Source organism: Ostrea edulis, chromosome 5, assembly GCF_947568905.1.
Source record: "Ostrea edulis chromosome 5, xbOstEdul1.1, whole genome shotgun sequence".
NCBI classification, from domain to species: domain Eukaryota; kingdom Metazoa; phylum Mollusca; class Bivalvia; order Ostreida; family Ostreidae; genus Ostrea; species Ostrea edulis.
In genome coordinates, this window is record NC_079168.1 from 71,869,572 (window position 1) to 71,887,845 (window position 18,274).

Here is an 18,274-nt window from a genome sequence, read left to right on the forward strand (position 1 = left end):
CTAATACTGCTTGGTCCCAGCCTGAGGTCATTGACCGGAAGGCAAGACTTCGGACGGTTCCTATATACCAAAGTTTGACAATGGCATTGACCTCCGATTTGGTCAGTCTTTTTTTTTAATGACATTCAAATATTTTTCTCCTCCAAGTTGTTTGATTACCGAGAAATTAGAAATCAGGTCAAGTTTTTTTTTTTCGTGGAATCAACAGCCTTCGTGCATGCATTATCACCTAGGTAAACACAGATGGCGCTTGTTCGTACCTGTATTAGCGTTCTCTAAAAGTTGTATACATAATGTGTATCCTTGATGTAATAAAGTAGGACGGAAGATAGATACGCATTCTGAGTATTATTATAAATCATCAAATAAGATAATTACATTAATAGTAAGAATTACCTCCTGTTGAAGTAGAAAGAAGTGGATATTTTACATCAACCAATTATCCTATAGCACCGTCTCTTGCTAACCCCCCACCCCCAGATTATAATCTACAGACACAGTCTTATTAAGTTTTACATTAATTTGTGGATAGGGGTACAGGTGTTTTGCATGGACTTAAATAGTTAATTTAGATATGTGAGGTATATTAGGTTTTTTTTGTTGCTGTTGATATTGTATATGTTGCTGTTGATATTGTATATGTTGCTGTTGATATTGTATATGTTGCTTTTGGAGGAAGTGAATATTTCACAAATGAATTAATTTTGTTTCATAGCACTGTTTCTCGTTACCCTTTGTATCAAGTTAATTAACAAAACAAGATGTGTTACATACGCGTCTTCATTTCAGCTGAGTCAGCAATCAGCATATGACACCACCTTATTCATTATGAGTATTGAGTATGTCCATTGCATATATGAACAATATAACTGTGTGCTGGAACTCAGTCCTGTATTATATTTGTGATTTGAAACATATGTTCAGTGTTATGCCCGTTCCAATTGGGAATAAATAAATCATATCATATAGGCCTACATGAGATTATAATGAGAATATATTATTGTTTGCAAAGTGTATCAAAAGAAAATTCAAGTTTCAATTAAAGTAGGATGGAAATACATATTTCATACTAGAACGTTCAACCTGCATTATACGTGGTAACGGAGAGCACCAGTATTAACAGATCTCCCGGACCATGTGACTAATGACTAACTAATATAGTGAAGATGTTTGTCTACAACCGGATCCTGCCCAGTTTACAATTAAACACTCTAGTTTATTTCAAAAGTAGTCTATAAAGATACAATTTTTATTTGTCAGAGCAATAAAAACAACAAATATTACACACAAAGTCAATATTATGAAAGGGGCGTTGTGATAAATATCGTTGATACGTAGTCACTCACGGATATGTGAAAAATAATACGATAAATTGAACATGCTTTAGTTTATTTCAGAAATAGTCTATAAAAAGCCAGAGCAATGAAAACACAAAGTCGAGATAAACGATTTATATACAACGTCAATATTATGAAAGGGGCGTTAAAAAAAAGATCATTGATACCTAGTCACGGATATGTAGAAATATACAGCATATAACGATCAATTGTCTGGTGAGTTTTTGAATAGTAACTTTAATTGTTCTTTCTTTATTAAGACTCGGAAAACAAATATGATTTATCTTTTTAAATTTACAGAAAACATGTTTACAGTACATGCAATATGCAAACATTTCTGTGAAAAAGTCAAAAGTCACAAGGCTATCGCGGTGTTATCTGTCAGTGACTCTCAAAATAAATATAGACATTTTCTCACTTCCGAGACACTGCTGCATATTACACGTATATTTGTATTATATCAAGTTTGATTAAGATAAACTAATCTGAACTAATCTGACCTTCTTCTATCTCTATATCAACAAGAGAATTTTGGAAATTGCCCGACGAGTTATGAATGAAAAATCGCTGCACTCAGCACGTATTTGTACTGTAGCTCAAACTTTATCAAGTAGATGACATCGTTTGGTGCAAAATTCAAAAAAATGATATGGGCCCTTAGACACACTCCAACCTATTCTGCACCTTGCTATTTAGTTCAAACACGACTTCTATTAAGTTCACACATCTAACGAAAGTGAAACAATTACTTATCTCTCTGAACTGCACTGTTCTAGTAATACATGTATTTCTTTTCGTTTCAAGTGCAGAAAGTCATTATTTTTTATCTAATAATTGGCAGTGGGAAATGGCATTACACACAGATAAGCTTTAAGGGGTACAAGATGCATAGACCCCATTATTTACATACATTCTACCGTCTCGGAGGCCTTAAAGCAACTCTACAGTCTATAAATGAAATTTATGTTCTTAGACGCCCTAATTTTATGGCAAAAATAGATCTGTGTAAGCCATTTCTGCTTAATTCTACTTTGAGGTGTGACCATGATTTAACCAGACAAAAAATGATAACTGCAACGTTTAGTTTTGATCTCTCCGGCAAAAGCAATCATCTTAGTGGTTCCGGACATTTCCCAGCGCTTGTTAATGTCGCAGGTAATTAGACATTGGTTGGAGGAAATTGGGCTTTTCTTAATGACCATTAATTTCATAATGGTAACCTGTGATAGAGCGGTTCAACTTCAAACATATGTTATAAACGCATTTTTATCAAATAATCTATCTTAAACAAATATAACCTGACAAACGAATTCAAAGCATACCTACTATTGCTTAGCTGATACAGTTGAAAAGAATTATAATACATGTAATAATCTATATTTTGTTGCTTATAAAGCATGGCAGACACACGGAAAGCACCTTGTCTGTCTAGGTGGAGTCAGTTTAGAAAGAAGCACTTGCATGCAGTTTAACATTTCGAAGCCTTTGACATTGTCTATTTCAAAGCATCATTGACCTTACAGCAATTCCACGTGCAGGTTTCCTAACAACAACTCACAATCTAAAAAGTGGAAGCAGTAAACGAGGCCATTGATTGCATGAATTTATGTGTAGGAACAAGTACTATGGCCTAGACGTCCAATTCCTTTTAGCGGAGTTCCGATACACGATTAGATTCCTGGACCAATCGGGAACGCGACGAGTAAATGATGCTATAACTTCCTTGTTACTGGGGTCCAAAGTAAGTGACATAGCGGGTTCTGCTAATTAACAGATATGACCCTCTGCAGGAGAGCTTTTCTAGAGGGGGCCCAGGTGGACTGTTCCGTGACATGTATTGTGAATTCATTGTAATTTAAGAAGGGTGGTTGTCAAACTTTCCATACCTCCCTGCAAAGGGGAAGAGTGAGACATTCCAAAATATCTTTATTGCCCTTTACAACCTATTCAGAAATATGTAGTTCACTTTATATGGGGACTTAAAAATGGATATAAATTATCATGAGGCATCATGTGTGCATTAATGAAACTATTGTGTTGAAAATACAAAATTTTCGGGTTCTACTTCTTCAATCGATTTCCTCTCAATGCTTTACATTGGTACGAGTGTATGGAAGACGTATCGATTCTCACGATTTTTTTTTACCAAAAAAAATCTCTCCTTTTATTTAATTTTTTTTAAATTTAATTTTGGCTCAATTTTATCTGAAGGGAATGAATAATACAGACAGATGTTTAAAAATTGCAGAAAATTTTGAAATGTCCTTCAAACCAATACTCTTTATTCACTTAGAAATAATCATGCAGAACAGCAATGCCTTCTATTAATTTGTTGGAATATGCATAATCAGTAGTTCCGAGAAGGGAGTTTTAACTGAAGTGACATTTTTTCCTATAACTTTTTGGTTTCATAGTGAAAATATAGTCATGATCATTATAAAAATGTAACATAGTGTGGTATTTAAAAAAATCTTTTAAAAAGAGAAGATGACCGCATCGTGTTTTGTAATTATCATTAACATGCGTATACAGGTATCTGCACATTAAAGAAAGAAATTTTACTTTTTTAAAAATACATGAGGGTATGCCTGTAACTGTGACACTTTATGCCAGCATACTTCGTGAAGCACGTTAGCGCGTCAGGAAAAGTATTCTAGCGTAAAGCGTTGCTGTTGTTTTCAAAGATGAAATTAATTAATTTTATTTTTTTTTACATTTTACTTCCATTTCTGTTGGGATATTCACATCCGTTAAAATATTTATCAAAATTAATACGAACATTGTTCACATTCTTGAGGAAATGGCTATCATTTCAATTGGTAAAGATTTCGAAGGTTAAAAAAATTGAAATGTAAATATTAGATTATGAAAAATAATCATTCTTGGCTTGTGATGAAGCAGGAAAATGAATTTAATAAAAAACGACCTAAGAGGACAATATTCAGTGTCCGAATTAAATACTAAATATGGTTAACACACTTCTGAAGACAATACATTCTCAACAAAGCCTTATTGTGTTCATATTTTAATTCATTCAACCACACTTTGGACATTAAATTCAACAATAACGGAATTTATGAATTTTTTTATTCACTGACTTTAGTACATTGATGTAATCATTTGACAATCGCTTTGTAATAGTTCTGCAAGTCCATACGTTTGTTGCACCGTCTGCCGTATCAACCTCTGCGAAACGTTCCCAGCAATAGTGGCACACGTCTCCGTCCGAAAAGGTGTAGACCCTGGTTTTGAAGATGCAGATATCAGCACGAAAAGGCTCTTATATCTGTAAGTTTCTTGGCCGAAACCTCTTTCTTTTTCTCTCAAAGTTTTCTCAACGTCCGACAATTCTTTTTATAACACGGAATCGTCCTTTCTTTTGCACTAAAACAGCGGACACGACACTTTCAAATATCTGCTGGATTCGAACTTTGTCGGTCGAAGAACACTCAATAAAAGAGTGTCCACCAACCTCTCTGCAAAACTCAAAGCCTTCCTCAAATGTCACGTGACCGGAGTCATCTTCTCGTCTGAGGTCCACATGTGTGGCCACAAGAATAATGTTCTGCCTTTTGTTCATATTTCGTATGGTGGGTATCCAGAAGTCTTTTACATTTCTGAACGACTCCCGATCTACTGCACTGTAGCAGACGACAAACACTTCTCTGCTGCTATTTGTTGTCTTCGTGAAGTCTGTTTGGTACTACAACATGAACAAGACTGTTATATAAATTTTAGTAATTCTTGTGAAAGGTTGCAATGATAAAACTCAAATTAACGCATTCACGTTAACTCTTTGCAAATAGTAGTATTTACCTCTCCACCAAAATCCGTAATGTTGACCAAGTACTTGTCTCCATAGACCGATACCACGGCAGTGTACTTCTCCATCACCGTCGCCATGTATCCGTCAGGGGGCACCTGGCCAACGAACGACTGGATCAGGCTCGATTTACCGACCATCCCATCTCCGACTACAGAACAACTAACAGGCTTTGACACAACCATATTGCTTCTGTCTTGCTGAAGGCACAATTATGATTTAAAGAGGAACGAAAACATGCTATATAGGCATTCAAGATCTCCTGGAGGGGTAGACCATTGTTTTTCTCTTTCTTTGTTTCAACTTCACAGGGAGTATCGAGTTTCCCTCTATAGCTTTTTTTCTGAAATTTATACCTTCACGAGAGGTTATGCTGTCATTGTCGCGAAAAAATGCGACATTTTTTTTGTCAAGACACACTTATGCAACAGACACATCATATATACCTTATATATAATGAAATAAATCATAGGGACGACCCGTTCCCTCTGAACAAATGAAAAAAGTTTTACTAATAAAAATGCAAATGTAGGGCCGGGCGAACACGGACCCCATATACGGGACCAGGTGCCCAGGAAGAGTCAGCATCCCCTGTTGACCAGTCACACCCGCCGTGAGCCCTATACAATAAGTCGTACGTTAGATTAAGATGAATTACTGTTTTGAAATACCAAAATATATATACATAAAGTGTATTTGCTCAGATAGATTGCATAGAATACTGTTATTCGAACTGAATAACCTTATCAGAATGTGTTTATCATTTTGCTATGGCTATGCATACAATTAAATGGTCAATTGAATCCTAACAAGCCATGTTGAGTGACATTGGAGGAATTTCATTAAATGTAGGTTTACACTATATATAATACAAATTTGTCAGGAAACGGGGGAAAGTCCTTTTAACATAATTTTTTACTTCAATGAAAAAAAGAACGTTTTTCAGGAGTTTTTGTCCATTGATTTGCGGAAGAAAGATCTGGTTGTCAAAATTGTGCATGACTGCCTTGAATGAATAATGAATTGCTTTCATTTTAAAGGTTTTTTTCTGTTAAAATAGTTTCGCTGACATGCTTTTATCTGTACACGGAAATGATTGCTGGAATGAAATGGTTTGCCTACCTTCACAGGCTTACAATGAACATACTCCCAATAAAAATGTAAGAAGTAAGGTGCATATACCATAAGTTACTCAATGTGTCTGATTTCGGACGTGACTATAAGGAAAACCTCACTGTAATTCAATTACAAACTGAAGAGCAATGCCCAATTACAATGTATGCTTTGGTTATCTTCATTATAATAGTAGATATTTTAAAATCAATGGAAGTTCTTATGAAATAAAATTACTTTAATCATCAATCTTTTGCATCTTTCTTTTTTAAAAGAATGGTCGGCATAACTAATGCTTAAATTACATATCATAATCATATTCACCGTTTTAAATATATTACACGACATTTTCATTTAGTTTTAAAAAGGGGGGAAATCGTGTACAGTGATGTATTCTCATATAAACATACTGCATTTATTTTTGTGGTGGCATTAATATATTTTAAACTGGCAAATCAGAGAAAATTATTACATATGATAAGGGTTCCATTTGCTTCCCAAGATTTGTTTTAAAATAAAGTATTCAAGAATCCTGATGCAATTCAGTTCTTCCTATCAATTTAACCAGTATGACCTAGACTTACAATCATGACAGCATAAAAGATGACATTTTCCCGCCATTTTCTGACACAAAATGACAATTTTGATTGAACAAACTTCATATTCATGCCAGATTCATCTTCCACCATACTTTGGTGAAGGAATTATTTGTCTAAATCTGCGTCCTACATATATATTTTTTTATGAAAGACAAATGTTCGCGAACTTGCGTAAAATTGAGCGCAATGTCTTAGATACATGTCTTAGAGACAGCCTGTATGTAAAACTGGGTTGGACGTGATTTACTATATGAGATGTATAAAATGAGATTTGATTTTTCTTCAAAGCTGAGCTTTTATGCGTCAAAAAGGACTGTTATATATAGATAATTATAAAGTCCTTGTATATTATGCAAAACAACTTACTCGAGAGTGTTAGAAAAGCAAATGAATATCCCATTCAAGATATTCATATGTGATATATATATATATATATATATTATATATATATATATATATATATATATATATATATATATATATATATCATCTACTTAATAAAAAAAATGCATACTGATTAGAAATATCATCCCACAAAATGCATCCTCTATACACCTATAACTCGGTTACAAAAACTAATCTCACAGCAAGGTCAAGTGTAAGTGTAGCAGCACTTAATGAATAAAACATATTTTACAATGTAAACGGCAATAAAACTTATGCTTTTTAAAACTTGCCACAACATACAAATAAATGTGTAATGTAGTGACTTCTAAATTTGCTTCATCATAGGTTGTTAAGTGCCAATTAAAGATCAACAGAAAGGTAGTCAGAGCCCTAGACAAACTGAACCGCAACTCTTTTATTATTACAACAACCACACATCTTAACCATAATACACAAAACACGAAGATGCAAGTCCTGAACGCAGGGCACTGGGTTCTAAAATCTTCATTGTTCGTCTGTCTCTAGAAAGCAAAAGACCTGCGGTTTTGAAGGCTCCTGGTTATTATCATTGGTGGCAAACCTCTAATTAGCATTTATTATTGGGAATTTCCATTTTCTAACCTCTTTAAATGACCGTGTTTACCCAGGGTTAAACGTGTATTCAACACATGCAGCTCAAGTGTCGGTTAAATACCCAAGTATGAATACATCAAAGTATATTATCGTATTTGAACTGCGCTTTTTAGTATAACGTCAGAATACAGAGAAGAAGATAGTACGATAGGTGTCTGTTGGCATCAAAAAGAAGCAGACGTGCTCCGAACAGACGTGACAGCCAAAAGTATCGCTAACATTCAGAAACATCAGGAAGTTAGGTTAAGCTCTCGGCCACACGTTTAATATATTTTCAAATGGCTTTTATTATGATAAACTTCGCAGTTAGTACGGTGTATCAGGAATCTTTCAAGTTGATGACTTCGTTTTTTTCCCCCTTCTGAATAGACCCTTGAATACCAGTAACACAAGGACAGCAAATATAATATGTTAATCCCACGGGTTATCACAATAATTAAACAAGCTTATAGAAACATATTATTATACATCAGTATGAGAATTCTATGCAACGCGTAATCTGCTTGGTCTAGACAGTCACGTTTCAGGGATGATAAAACTTCTTATTATATACTTTCAATTTCATCTCTTCTCTTTTCTTTAAAAACATTCTGGCCCGCAAATATTACGTCACAATCAATACACAAGCAAATTACTACGTCGTTAATTTTCAAATTTTTCATCTTTTACTCAGTTAAACCGATAAAGTTATTGTTAAAAATAAAATTATTGTTAGTTTCTAAATGAAATTGAAAGTATATAATAAAAAGGTTATAGACTTTGCATGGGAAAACATGACGACCTCGTTTTTTGTCGCGTAGACGGACCGAGCTTGCGAGGTCCGTTCGCGACAAAAAACGAGGTCGTCATATTTCCCATGCAAAGTCTATAACCTTTTTATTATATACTTTCAATTTCATTTAGAAACTAACAATAATTTTATTTTTAACAATAACTTTATCGGTTTAACTGAGTAAAAGATGAAAAACACGAAAAATTTGAAAATTAACGGCGTAGAAATTTGATTGTGACGTAATGTTTGCGGGCCGGAATGTTTCCGGGCATATATCGTGTGATATATGCCCGCAAACTTTTAAAGAAAAAAGAAGAGATGAAATTGAAAGTATATAATAACCTATAAATATCTCCCTCTCAAACATCATATCTCCCTATCATATTTACCTCTTGGGAAACCTCGTGCATTTCTCGTAAATTTAACGTCAAGGTAGACGAAGTGTATTGTGACGTCACAATAAGACATTCTACTTTCATAGTTCGTAAGGCATAAAATATTCGGGTCTCTGATACACAGTTAAATCGGCTGGTTTTGGTTGATACAAAAACAAGCAAGTAAATCAGCATTCAAGGAGAATGGAAATACCAAAACTGGTTATCATATCACTGTATTTCGTTGTTTGTACCTTCTATCATAATACGTTGACGGAGTGGACATACCGTTAGGGCGATCTCAGCTAGGCCTACAAACAATGTATAGATGAGCGGACTCCAATTTCAAATGCACTTTTGTAGTTTTGCTTTGTTTCGATATAATAAACAATTTATTGCATGAATGTTTGGGAGATATGAAGATTTATTCACCCAAGAAAAATCATATTCCCCGAGGGCAACGCCCGAGGGGAATATGATTTTTCTTGGGTGAATAAATCTTCATATCTCCCTCACTATCATGCAATAAATGTATAATATTCCTTACACACGGACCACCAACCATTAGCAAAACAGCATAAAACGAGACGAGATACTGGTACATAATTAGTATTCTAATGTTTATCAAGTGATGAATACCTAAGATATTGAATGAAACAAAAACATATTTAAATCCAGAAAGAGTTTTTATAAAAAAAGGAAATGCAAGGGGATTGTTCTTTATTTTGTTGAAATGGATGATTTATACCCATTACCTATCTCTCTTACATTGTGACATCTACAAATCCAAAGCAAATAGAACAGAGACGGACAACGCAGAAACCAAACACGAGCTACCATTCACCGGGTCTCCGGAACGGGAAACTTACACAATGGACAGGTTTTATGTACATCTTGTGGCAGACCGTAAATCAGAAAGATACACAGGTTCAAAAAGACGGTTCCATTGTGGGCTAAGATAAGTCCACAATATGGGGCGCCACAAGAAGCAATCGGGAATACACATTAAATACAATGTCAATATCTTAAACAATTTGTTAACATGTGGTTTGTACACTGTAAGTCTGCGCCACTATTGAATAATTAAGTGAAAATCAAACATTTGGATTACTACGTACGGAAATTTCATTCATACTCTCCAATCCCCCATTCATGAAATTCATTAATAAAAAAAGCTAGCAGCTATTATTACACAAGATGGAAGACATAGTAACGGTGAAATTCATGTTGTATCAAATTGATTGGGTTGTTCGAGCACATCGTCAGTTATCTGTCTCGTGCAATGTTTTCTTCTTCTTTTTTTTTAAAAACCTAACAATTCCATGAAAACCATTGGCAAACCCCTAACGTTCCTTAAAGCTAGAAAGAAGTAATCATTGAAAGCGAGGGATAATGAGTAGATTTCAAGTACAAACTGATTCAGCTGACGAGCGCCCACTACAATGGAATCAAGATTACAATGGCGTCACAATTCCAAAGAATAACAAATAAATATGGTTGTTTCTAATTACTTGGTTTCAATGTGACAACTACTAAAATAAGGAAAAGGCTCCAATGGCCAACGTACAAAACTCTATGTTAACATTTTAAGACAAAGTTCATCACATATGACATTTCATTTCATTTCTGAATTTAAGTCTAAAGGATATCCATCTGTCCATCTAAAATACCAAGTACACTGTATATTAGATAATTTTCAAAAGAGCAAAATTATGTGTGTTCAAATCAAAGAACACGCCCTCTGAGTTCAGTCGGTGAAATGCACTCTAGCTGGTCTAAACATGCCTTTGTTTTATGATTTAATTATTCTAATTGACATACTGACACACTGTAATGGAGAAATGAATATGGAGAGATATGGAAAGCACCGTAAGATGACATTTACTGCATACCTGCATGTCCTTCGATTGGTTGAATGAAATAATTCATACGTTCATTTTGCAATCGTGCATGTATGACATTTTTGACAGTTGTGCAAACTATATCCAATATCTTTAAATGAAATAGATGTAATTACAAATTATATATATGTCATATCATTTGAGTATTTTCAGTTGTCGGCTATCATTGAGAACATTTGAATTTTGTTCTGGCACGAGAGATGAACACGGAGATTCAGGTCTTAGTTCTGCCGTGTTTTGCCAGATTTTTACCACAATGGAGAGTAGATCGATGCGATGCCGATATCGGTATTGTGTTATACAGAAAATAAAACTGCATTATCTAATAATGGTATTGTAGCACATCCCCATGAGATACGTGCTACAATGCATTGTCGTATCACTTCTGTATCCACTGAGCGCTGCAACCCGATGAAGATTTTGGAATCTTTTGCCAAAATAGTGGCATTCCGGTACCTGCTGGGCGTTTCTCTTGTTTTTGGTCGCCGTTAAGGTGACAAACCAATTATTTTTCTCACTATCGTCCTTGATAGTAAAACTTTAAGCTAACGCTTGCTGGGAGCTGGAATGATTCAAAAGACCTTGTACTTTACCTCTATCTACAGAAAAAACACGTTGTATCAGACACGTGGACATGGTCATTAGGTAGGGGTTATGTTGGACAGTGGTCAAAGTCTAGTGCGGAAAAGTTAGGATGGGTTTTGTTTCAGTTTTAGCTTTTATGAGCAGAATATCGTGTCGTGCACATATACGCATGCATTTCATAAATCGACTGAAGAAGATTTCAATGAGCTTTAGTGGTGTTCCTCTGTAGTATTGATTTCAATGCATTTTTATGGTGGCTCTATTTCGAATTCTTTTCAATACGTCTAGAAACCCTCACTACGCTTTCTGCATTGTGAGACGTTCGCATTGTTCGTCAGTATCCGCATATCTATATTGTCTTTTCTCAGATAGCCAACTGCAGATTAATATAAATGAAAACAAATATTGTATAGAATTTATTCTGGAGACATTTATGAGCTTAAAGGTTAAACCATTGCACCCTGTTACCCGTAATCACCTCGTGGTCCTTTTGGGCTAAACAGAGGCATGTCTAGAGATAAAAAGGAGTATATTTATGACCTAAATACTTCATCAAAATATATTTGGGCACTGTCATTCATAAAATGCATTCAGTAAATAACACAGGTTTGCCCTATAAGAGCACAATAAATAAGGAGTCGACGAACTTCAGCTGTCGCTGGGAGCTCCATACCCAACAAGTCAGTCTTTTCACACTTTCATTTGATGACAGATATTCAAAATTTAAAAGGATCAAATTCAATTTCATAATTTATTAGTTTGTAAATTGATATATTCGATGGATCATTTTTACAACGATAATTAGTAACAGAATTTAACAACGATATCTTAAGAATGACAATATTGCACATCTTCCAACACATGACTGAAGTCAAGAAGCGAGTATTCACCAGGATTACAGTATGTCTCATGATAACCAGTTCCTCTTTTACAAAGTACCATACAAATGACTATATGTTCCTTGATGAATGCGATCTACACAAGCACACGGGATATACAGGATACCCATACTGAAAGAACCGCTCCAGTGTGGTGAGACATTGGTCCTGTGGGGGGAGCCTTGGCAGCTTTGAATAGGAGAAGAGACCCTACGTCTCCATGCTTCACCGGTTGTTCTTTCCCTGATTGGTTAAGATTTTCTTATTTCCCAAAGTGAGCTGAAGAGAAAGACCAGCCACGATCTGGAAGACCTTAGTAATTCCTACTTTCTGGACAGCAGAACATTCCACAAAGGCAGATATATTGAATTCATTGCACAAATTCCTTCCCTCTTCTTCTGTGACGTGGTTTGGGTTATTCTCACATCGCAAGTCTGTGTGTGTTGCTGCAAGCACAATAGGAATCTTTGGGTTGATGTTTCGGACCATTGGTAACCAGAAAGATTTCGCGTTGTGGAAAGAATCTTTATCCACCACATTGTAGCAGACGACTGTTACTAGATTACTGGACTGACAGTTTGGTCTCACGTGCAGATCCTCCTGTACAATGAAAAATACATTCTATAAGATATCCACTTTCATTTTGGAAGAAGGTACAAGGACAAATATAAATAAACACCATCTGACATTAAGGAAGCCAAGCTTTGAATAATTCACATTTTGATGTTCTCTCCCGATATATAAAAACACTGCTATGTAGTAATTCTGTAAGAAAATGTGCTCTTACCTCAATAGAGAGATCCGTTATATGCAGTGTATGCTTGGCCCCCGCCAGACTGAGGTGAGTGCTATAGTTATCCATGAATACTGTGGCTGTATAGTTGGGGGACAGCGTATATCCCAGAAATGAGCGAATAATGGATGTTTTACCAACCATCCCATCCCCAAGCATTACACAGCGGAGGCTGCTTCCCTTTCCGGTGTTTACCATGGTTTTCATTACAAGAGAGGAGATCTGCTAACTCAAGTCTCAAAGAACACGTTTTAATTTCGTAACTTTCACATAAGTAATTTATATAGTGAAGAGGCACGATCTCCTGACCAATAGGAAATGTGGTTAGAAAAGACGTAGGTAGGGTATGTCGGGTTCAGTGATTAGACACCCGTGACCTTGTTCAGGGTGGTTGTTTACTCCGCCGTGTGTACGTAAAGCATTAAAATGACAATGCTGAGTTTATCTTTAGGATGTTTAAAAGTGTATTTAGTGCCGCAGATGATAGCTGTACAAAAGAAAAAAATCGGGAGGTGTATTTACGATTATCATCAGTCTGTTGGAGAAATTCAATCCTTTTTGGATATGTAGTTCGTCAGCCCATGAACTATATACATCCCACTTCTTTTTAAAATATCTCTGTCCTCTTTATCTATTAACAAAGTGCGATGACAAGTCGAATAATAACATTAAGCTTTTGATCCTTTCATTTATTCTGATATAAGATATTGACACCTTAGACATAATTTTAGTAATAAGTACTAATGTGACCTGTACTAGGTAAATATTACGCATTTAAAACAACGATAATTTGTATGCATTCAAGAAGGTTCCTATGGGTGTTATTGAAACCAGAGTGATATTTGATGGCTTTGCCCTCAAGTTTGGCTAAACTGGACACTTGAAATCTGGGATGTTATGGAAATTTTTATCTTTGTATCAGAATTTACCCTATGCCACTCAATATCACTGCCTCCTTCTCTAGGATGTGCCAATCCTCACCCTTTTGATATTTTCGCCAAATATAAGCAAAGTGTGTTGCAAAATAACATAATTGAAAACAAAAAGATTCAATTGTTTTAATCTTGGATTCCGAGAATACATTTATCATTTTCTTGTGCTAAAACGAGTACAAAATGATTGTAATCAATATCACTAATTCTCTGAAAGCGTGTTAATGTTCTTTGGAAATGTTTTAACATCTAAGAGGGAAGCCAGTACCACTGAAAGCGCAGTAATGGAGTTGAAATCACGGACATGTTTCTTCTCTGGACGTGAAGTTGACACAGAATGAGATTGGTAATCTCTACTCTGTTGAAACAGGAATCTGACAATTGCATCATACAACATATCTTATAACGTATAATTTTAAGCTGACCTTTCGTTTGTTGTTGATTGTTTGACGGTATTACGGTCTGAGGTGATAATCCGTTAGCAATATCCTGTAAATGCATTTGTTGAACTCTCAGACGACAAAGTTTTGGGGTTGTATAGGAAGTTGTATGACACGCCTGATAAAGGATGTCTGGGAACAGACTCAGGGTATTCCCCGTAGTCTATATCCTCTACCTCCCCGACTTTCCCTGAATACCTTATTACAAATCATGCACCCAACCAAAATATTCAGAGCAGGTCTGACACTAGAAATGTCCGCAACAATTTATGAACTCAAGATATGAATTGTCATGATGTAACCACAATCCATACAGTGACCACATTCTTTCTAACCGCAGCGCTGACCCTAGTCGTGTGCAACCTAGGGTCATCTAGACTATTGTCGCGAGCTTGCCTACTGTACTATTTATACAATGATAAAGTGAAATCCAGCATTCTAGTTCAAAACAAACATTAGGAAATGGTCAGGAATGCGAGGAATTGGAGTAATGCTACGGGGAAATGCGAATTCATGGAAAGAAATTCTGCACTATTTCGAGTATCGTAAACTTAGGATTTTAGCCAGAATTTTCGGTGCAATCCTGTTTAAATTTCTACAAGTGTTGAAAGGAAAGCAATATCGCACCTGTTAAGAAGCTTACAGATATTTAGACTAGTGATTTAGAATCCTGCACTGTGTGAACTTAACATTTAACCTCAAGTGGTCAGTTTAGACAGATATAACTTTGCTAACGTATTGTTGCGGTTCAGTCTTTAGATGTATACAAGATTTCACAAGAAATCATGATTGATCCATCATATAGGTCCGACTTCCGCGTCCAATGTAGTATCTATAACATATTGTAAAGTTGCACAACTTTGCTATGTTGCCGTTTTGTTGCCCATCCACGTATTTAATGCACAATGCCACTCACTCACTTATATAAAGTATTGTGATTGTTCGAATATCGTGGACGATTTGGAATGCATTTTCTTTCAGTAATCACAGGACATCTGTGTTACCGAACCATGTATAATTAATTTCTTTTCTGGATATCTGCACCCAATAGATTGTGTGAACTTTATGGTTTTGCAATGCCTTTTGGTTTTTGTTGCCATGTCGCCACCAGGTTAAGTCACACTTTAGGTAAAATGGACAATTTTTGACATTTTCGAAAAAAAAATTATATTAAGGATCTGCTTATTATATATGAGCAATAATTGGACAATGATTTGTGAAACCAACATAAATATTCAATACCAAAAGCTTTAAGGTGCACTTTCTATTATACAAACATTTCCTGGTAGTTTGTCAGACAGTTGTATATAAGAGTTTATTCGTACACAACTCTGCCATCACGTAAATCGACCGCCCCCACACGTGTCCTGTCCCTCAACTCTCGCAATTAGCTCAGAAGATGTAATAACGTTTTGGTTGTCATTTATTTGACTTTCAAATAAATGTTTTTAGAATTTGGCGCCTTCAGAATGTCAAGTAATTTCTTAGATATTAATCAGAAGTCCCGGAGAAGGAAGATTTAATGAGAGACGGCGACATTTCCTGTCGGATATAGGGATACACTCTAGCGACCGACAAGGTTAATAACTAAGTACAATCCCCATAAACGGTGAGTCTATGTACGGTTTATAAAACCTTTAGGGGTACAGTGATCTCCCGTTCTAACGCCAACATTTGTACCTCGGCAATTTTGGCATAACGGGTGGCAATATATCGGGGGAGGGGGATAAATAAAACATGTTAATTGTGAACACCATGATCATACCACACTTTTTCGCTTTTAATTTCAAGATGTCATCAGTCACTGGAATGTTTTAATATTTGAAAACCACATGTACAGAGCATCTTCCATGTTTTCGTGATGTGCCAAACGTAGTCCTTTTCTGGGGGTAGACGAAAGATCTTCAAATTCAATTCCTGAAGAATATTTCTACAGTCCGTCTTTTCACGTCAATTTTCCAGAATTCAGTAAAATAATTTGAAATTTCTTGCTGTGAACGCTTTGGATTTGCTTCATGGTATCTAATGATTTCCTGTTTTTGTTTCATATCCAAGATAACACGCTCAGATTTCGGTGTGTCCGCCATATTCAGATTTCAAAAACATGATAACAGATTTGAACTCAGATGATTATAATGTACATAACGTATTATCTGCTCAAACTTTGATACCTGGAGGATAAAAATAATAATCATACTCAGAACAGGCTCCCGCGTATCGAATCGGTTGAGAGACATAAACACCATATGCTGATGATAATGCAATATTACTATAAAAATAAGGGAAAGTCAGAGTTTGTCATAAAGTTGAGTTGTTAGTTTGCTGTCTACGTCTGTATTCAATAAAATATCCAAATATGGAAGACTGTAGGATGTTTTATTTCGAATTCACTGGGATATATCGAATCGAAATATTTATGAAAATGAATATCTTTAATAGATAAAACTTCGTCGCTGCATCTAAATGTCGAGTTGAAGGCCACAGCAAAGAGGGGTTTTTTCTTCTTGTGTAGAATCTTTAGAATAATTTCTGCCTCATAAAAACACAAAAGCAAGTCAGCAAATAAAGGAGTGCACACTTCGTGCCCATGGAAATTTTAATAAACGGTTGGAAGACCTGATCAACAAAGACTACATAGATATTGTCAATGAGGAACATCATCTATATGATGTCAACTTTAAAGTGCTTGTACGTAGAATCAGAGTGGTTTAAAAAGAGTTGGATTTTTTAATGACTGATATGAAAGTTTCCTTTTTCTATTTTTATTGATGAAGCAACCGTCTATGTCAAAACACCTAGTTTTCAATCCATTGTGAGGAATGACGTAAAGTGTCGAGAAGCAGTATCTTTTGTTGCTGTTGGTTTTTGAAATGTAATAAAAATGTGATTTCAAATTTACTAAAAAAAAATTTTGAAATTTTTTAGACTCCAAATTTGATTTACATCCCTTCTATTCTAACCCGAATTCCCACGGAATGCCGACCATGGTAGCGGTTAGAGCGTTCGTTTCGAAATAGGAGAGTCTGGGCTCGATTCTCGATCAAAGAGCCGCGTCAAACCTAAGTCGTTTAACATAGGCATGCTGCAGTGGCTGTCACAGATCATTCAGATATGACCTAGATACACAGTAGGCGTTGCCACGATAGGGAGCCCACGTTGCTAAATAGCTAATGTCGTAACGCCATGCGTGGATCAAATTTTGTGGCACTTCATCAACAGCTGGTGATGTCTCTACGTTCATGGTTGAAAAATTTTTGAATGCGAAATAAAACAATATCCAAGCAAATCATGATCAACTTTTAAAAAAAAAAGTTAAATCTGTAAGATTTCAGATGCCTTCTTCACAACACCAGCCAAATATTACGTTATCGATCAATTTAATGGAAGGTTTTCATGAAACAAAATAAAACCCATAAAAACAATTCGCTGTCTTTGTTGAGACACTTTGTATGAGATATTGAATTTGTAGATTTGGTTTTTACTCAGAACATTGATAATTTGAAAGAAAGTTTATTAGTGTATATTAACGTCTTTTATTGATATTATTATAGCAAAGTAAAAAAAAAAAAAAAAGCTTAATATTTTCTCGAGACTAAAAATCTGAACTCGCACAATACTTTAATCTGTCATCATGGCTTACCATTCAGAGAGTGCATCAAACTAAAAACATCATTACTTCCCCCTAGCTGTAGAGGCATGAACGGTGT

The 18,274-nt window shown here is 35.4% G+C and overlaps 2 protein-coding genes across 2 annotated transcripts; both read right to left on the minus strand.

Annotated features, from left to right (window-relative positions):
• Positions 1-4,407: 4,407 nt before the first annotated feature.
• LOC125651640 (rho-related GTP-binding protein RhoQ-like) lies at positions 4,408-5,877 on the minus strand. The gene is made up of 2 exons (XM_048880330.2): positions 5,154-5,877; positions 4,408-5,040 (listed from the first exon to the last, which is right to left on the minus strand). Exons 1-2 carry the CDS (start codon positions 5,343-5,345, stop codon positions 4,672-4,674), a joined length of 561 nt encoding a protein of 186 aa, XP_048736287.1. The 5' UTR covers positions 5,346-5,877; the 3' UTR covers positions 4,408-4,671.
• A 6,384-nt stretch (positions 5,878-12,261) lies between these two features.
• Positions 12,262-17,873, minus strand: LOC125650685 (uncharacterized). Its single transcript, XM_048879164.2, has 2 exons — positions 13,190-17,873; positions 12,262-13,002 (listed from the first exon to the last, which is right to left on the minus strand). The coding sequence occupies exons 1-2, from the start codon at positions 13,400-13,402 to the stop codon at positions 12,628-12,630; spliced, it is 588 nt and encodes a 195-aa protein (XP_048735121.1). The 5' UTR covers positions 13,403-17,873; the 3' UTR covers positions 12,262-12,627.
• Positions 17,874-18,274: the final 401 nt, after the last annotated feature.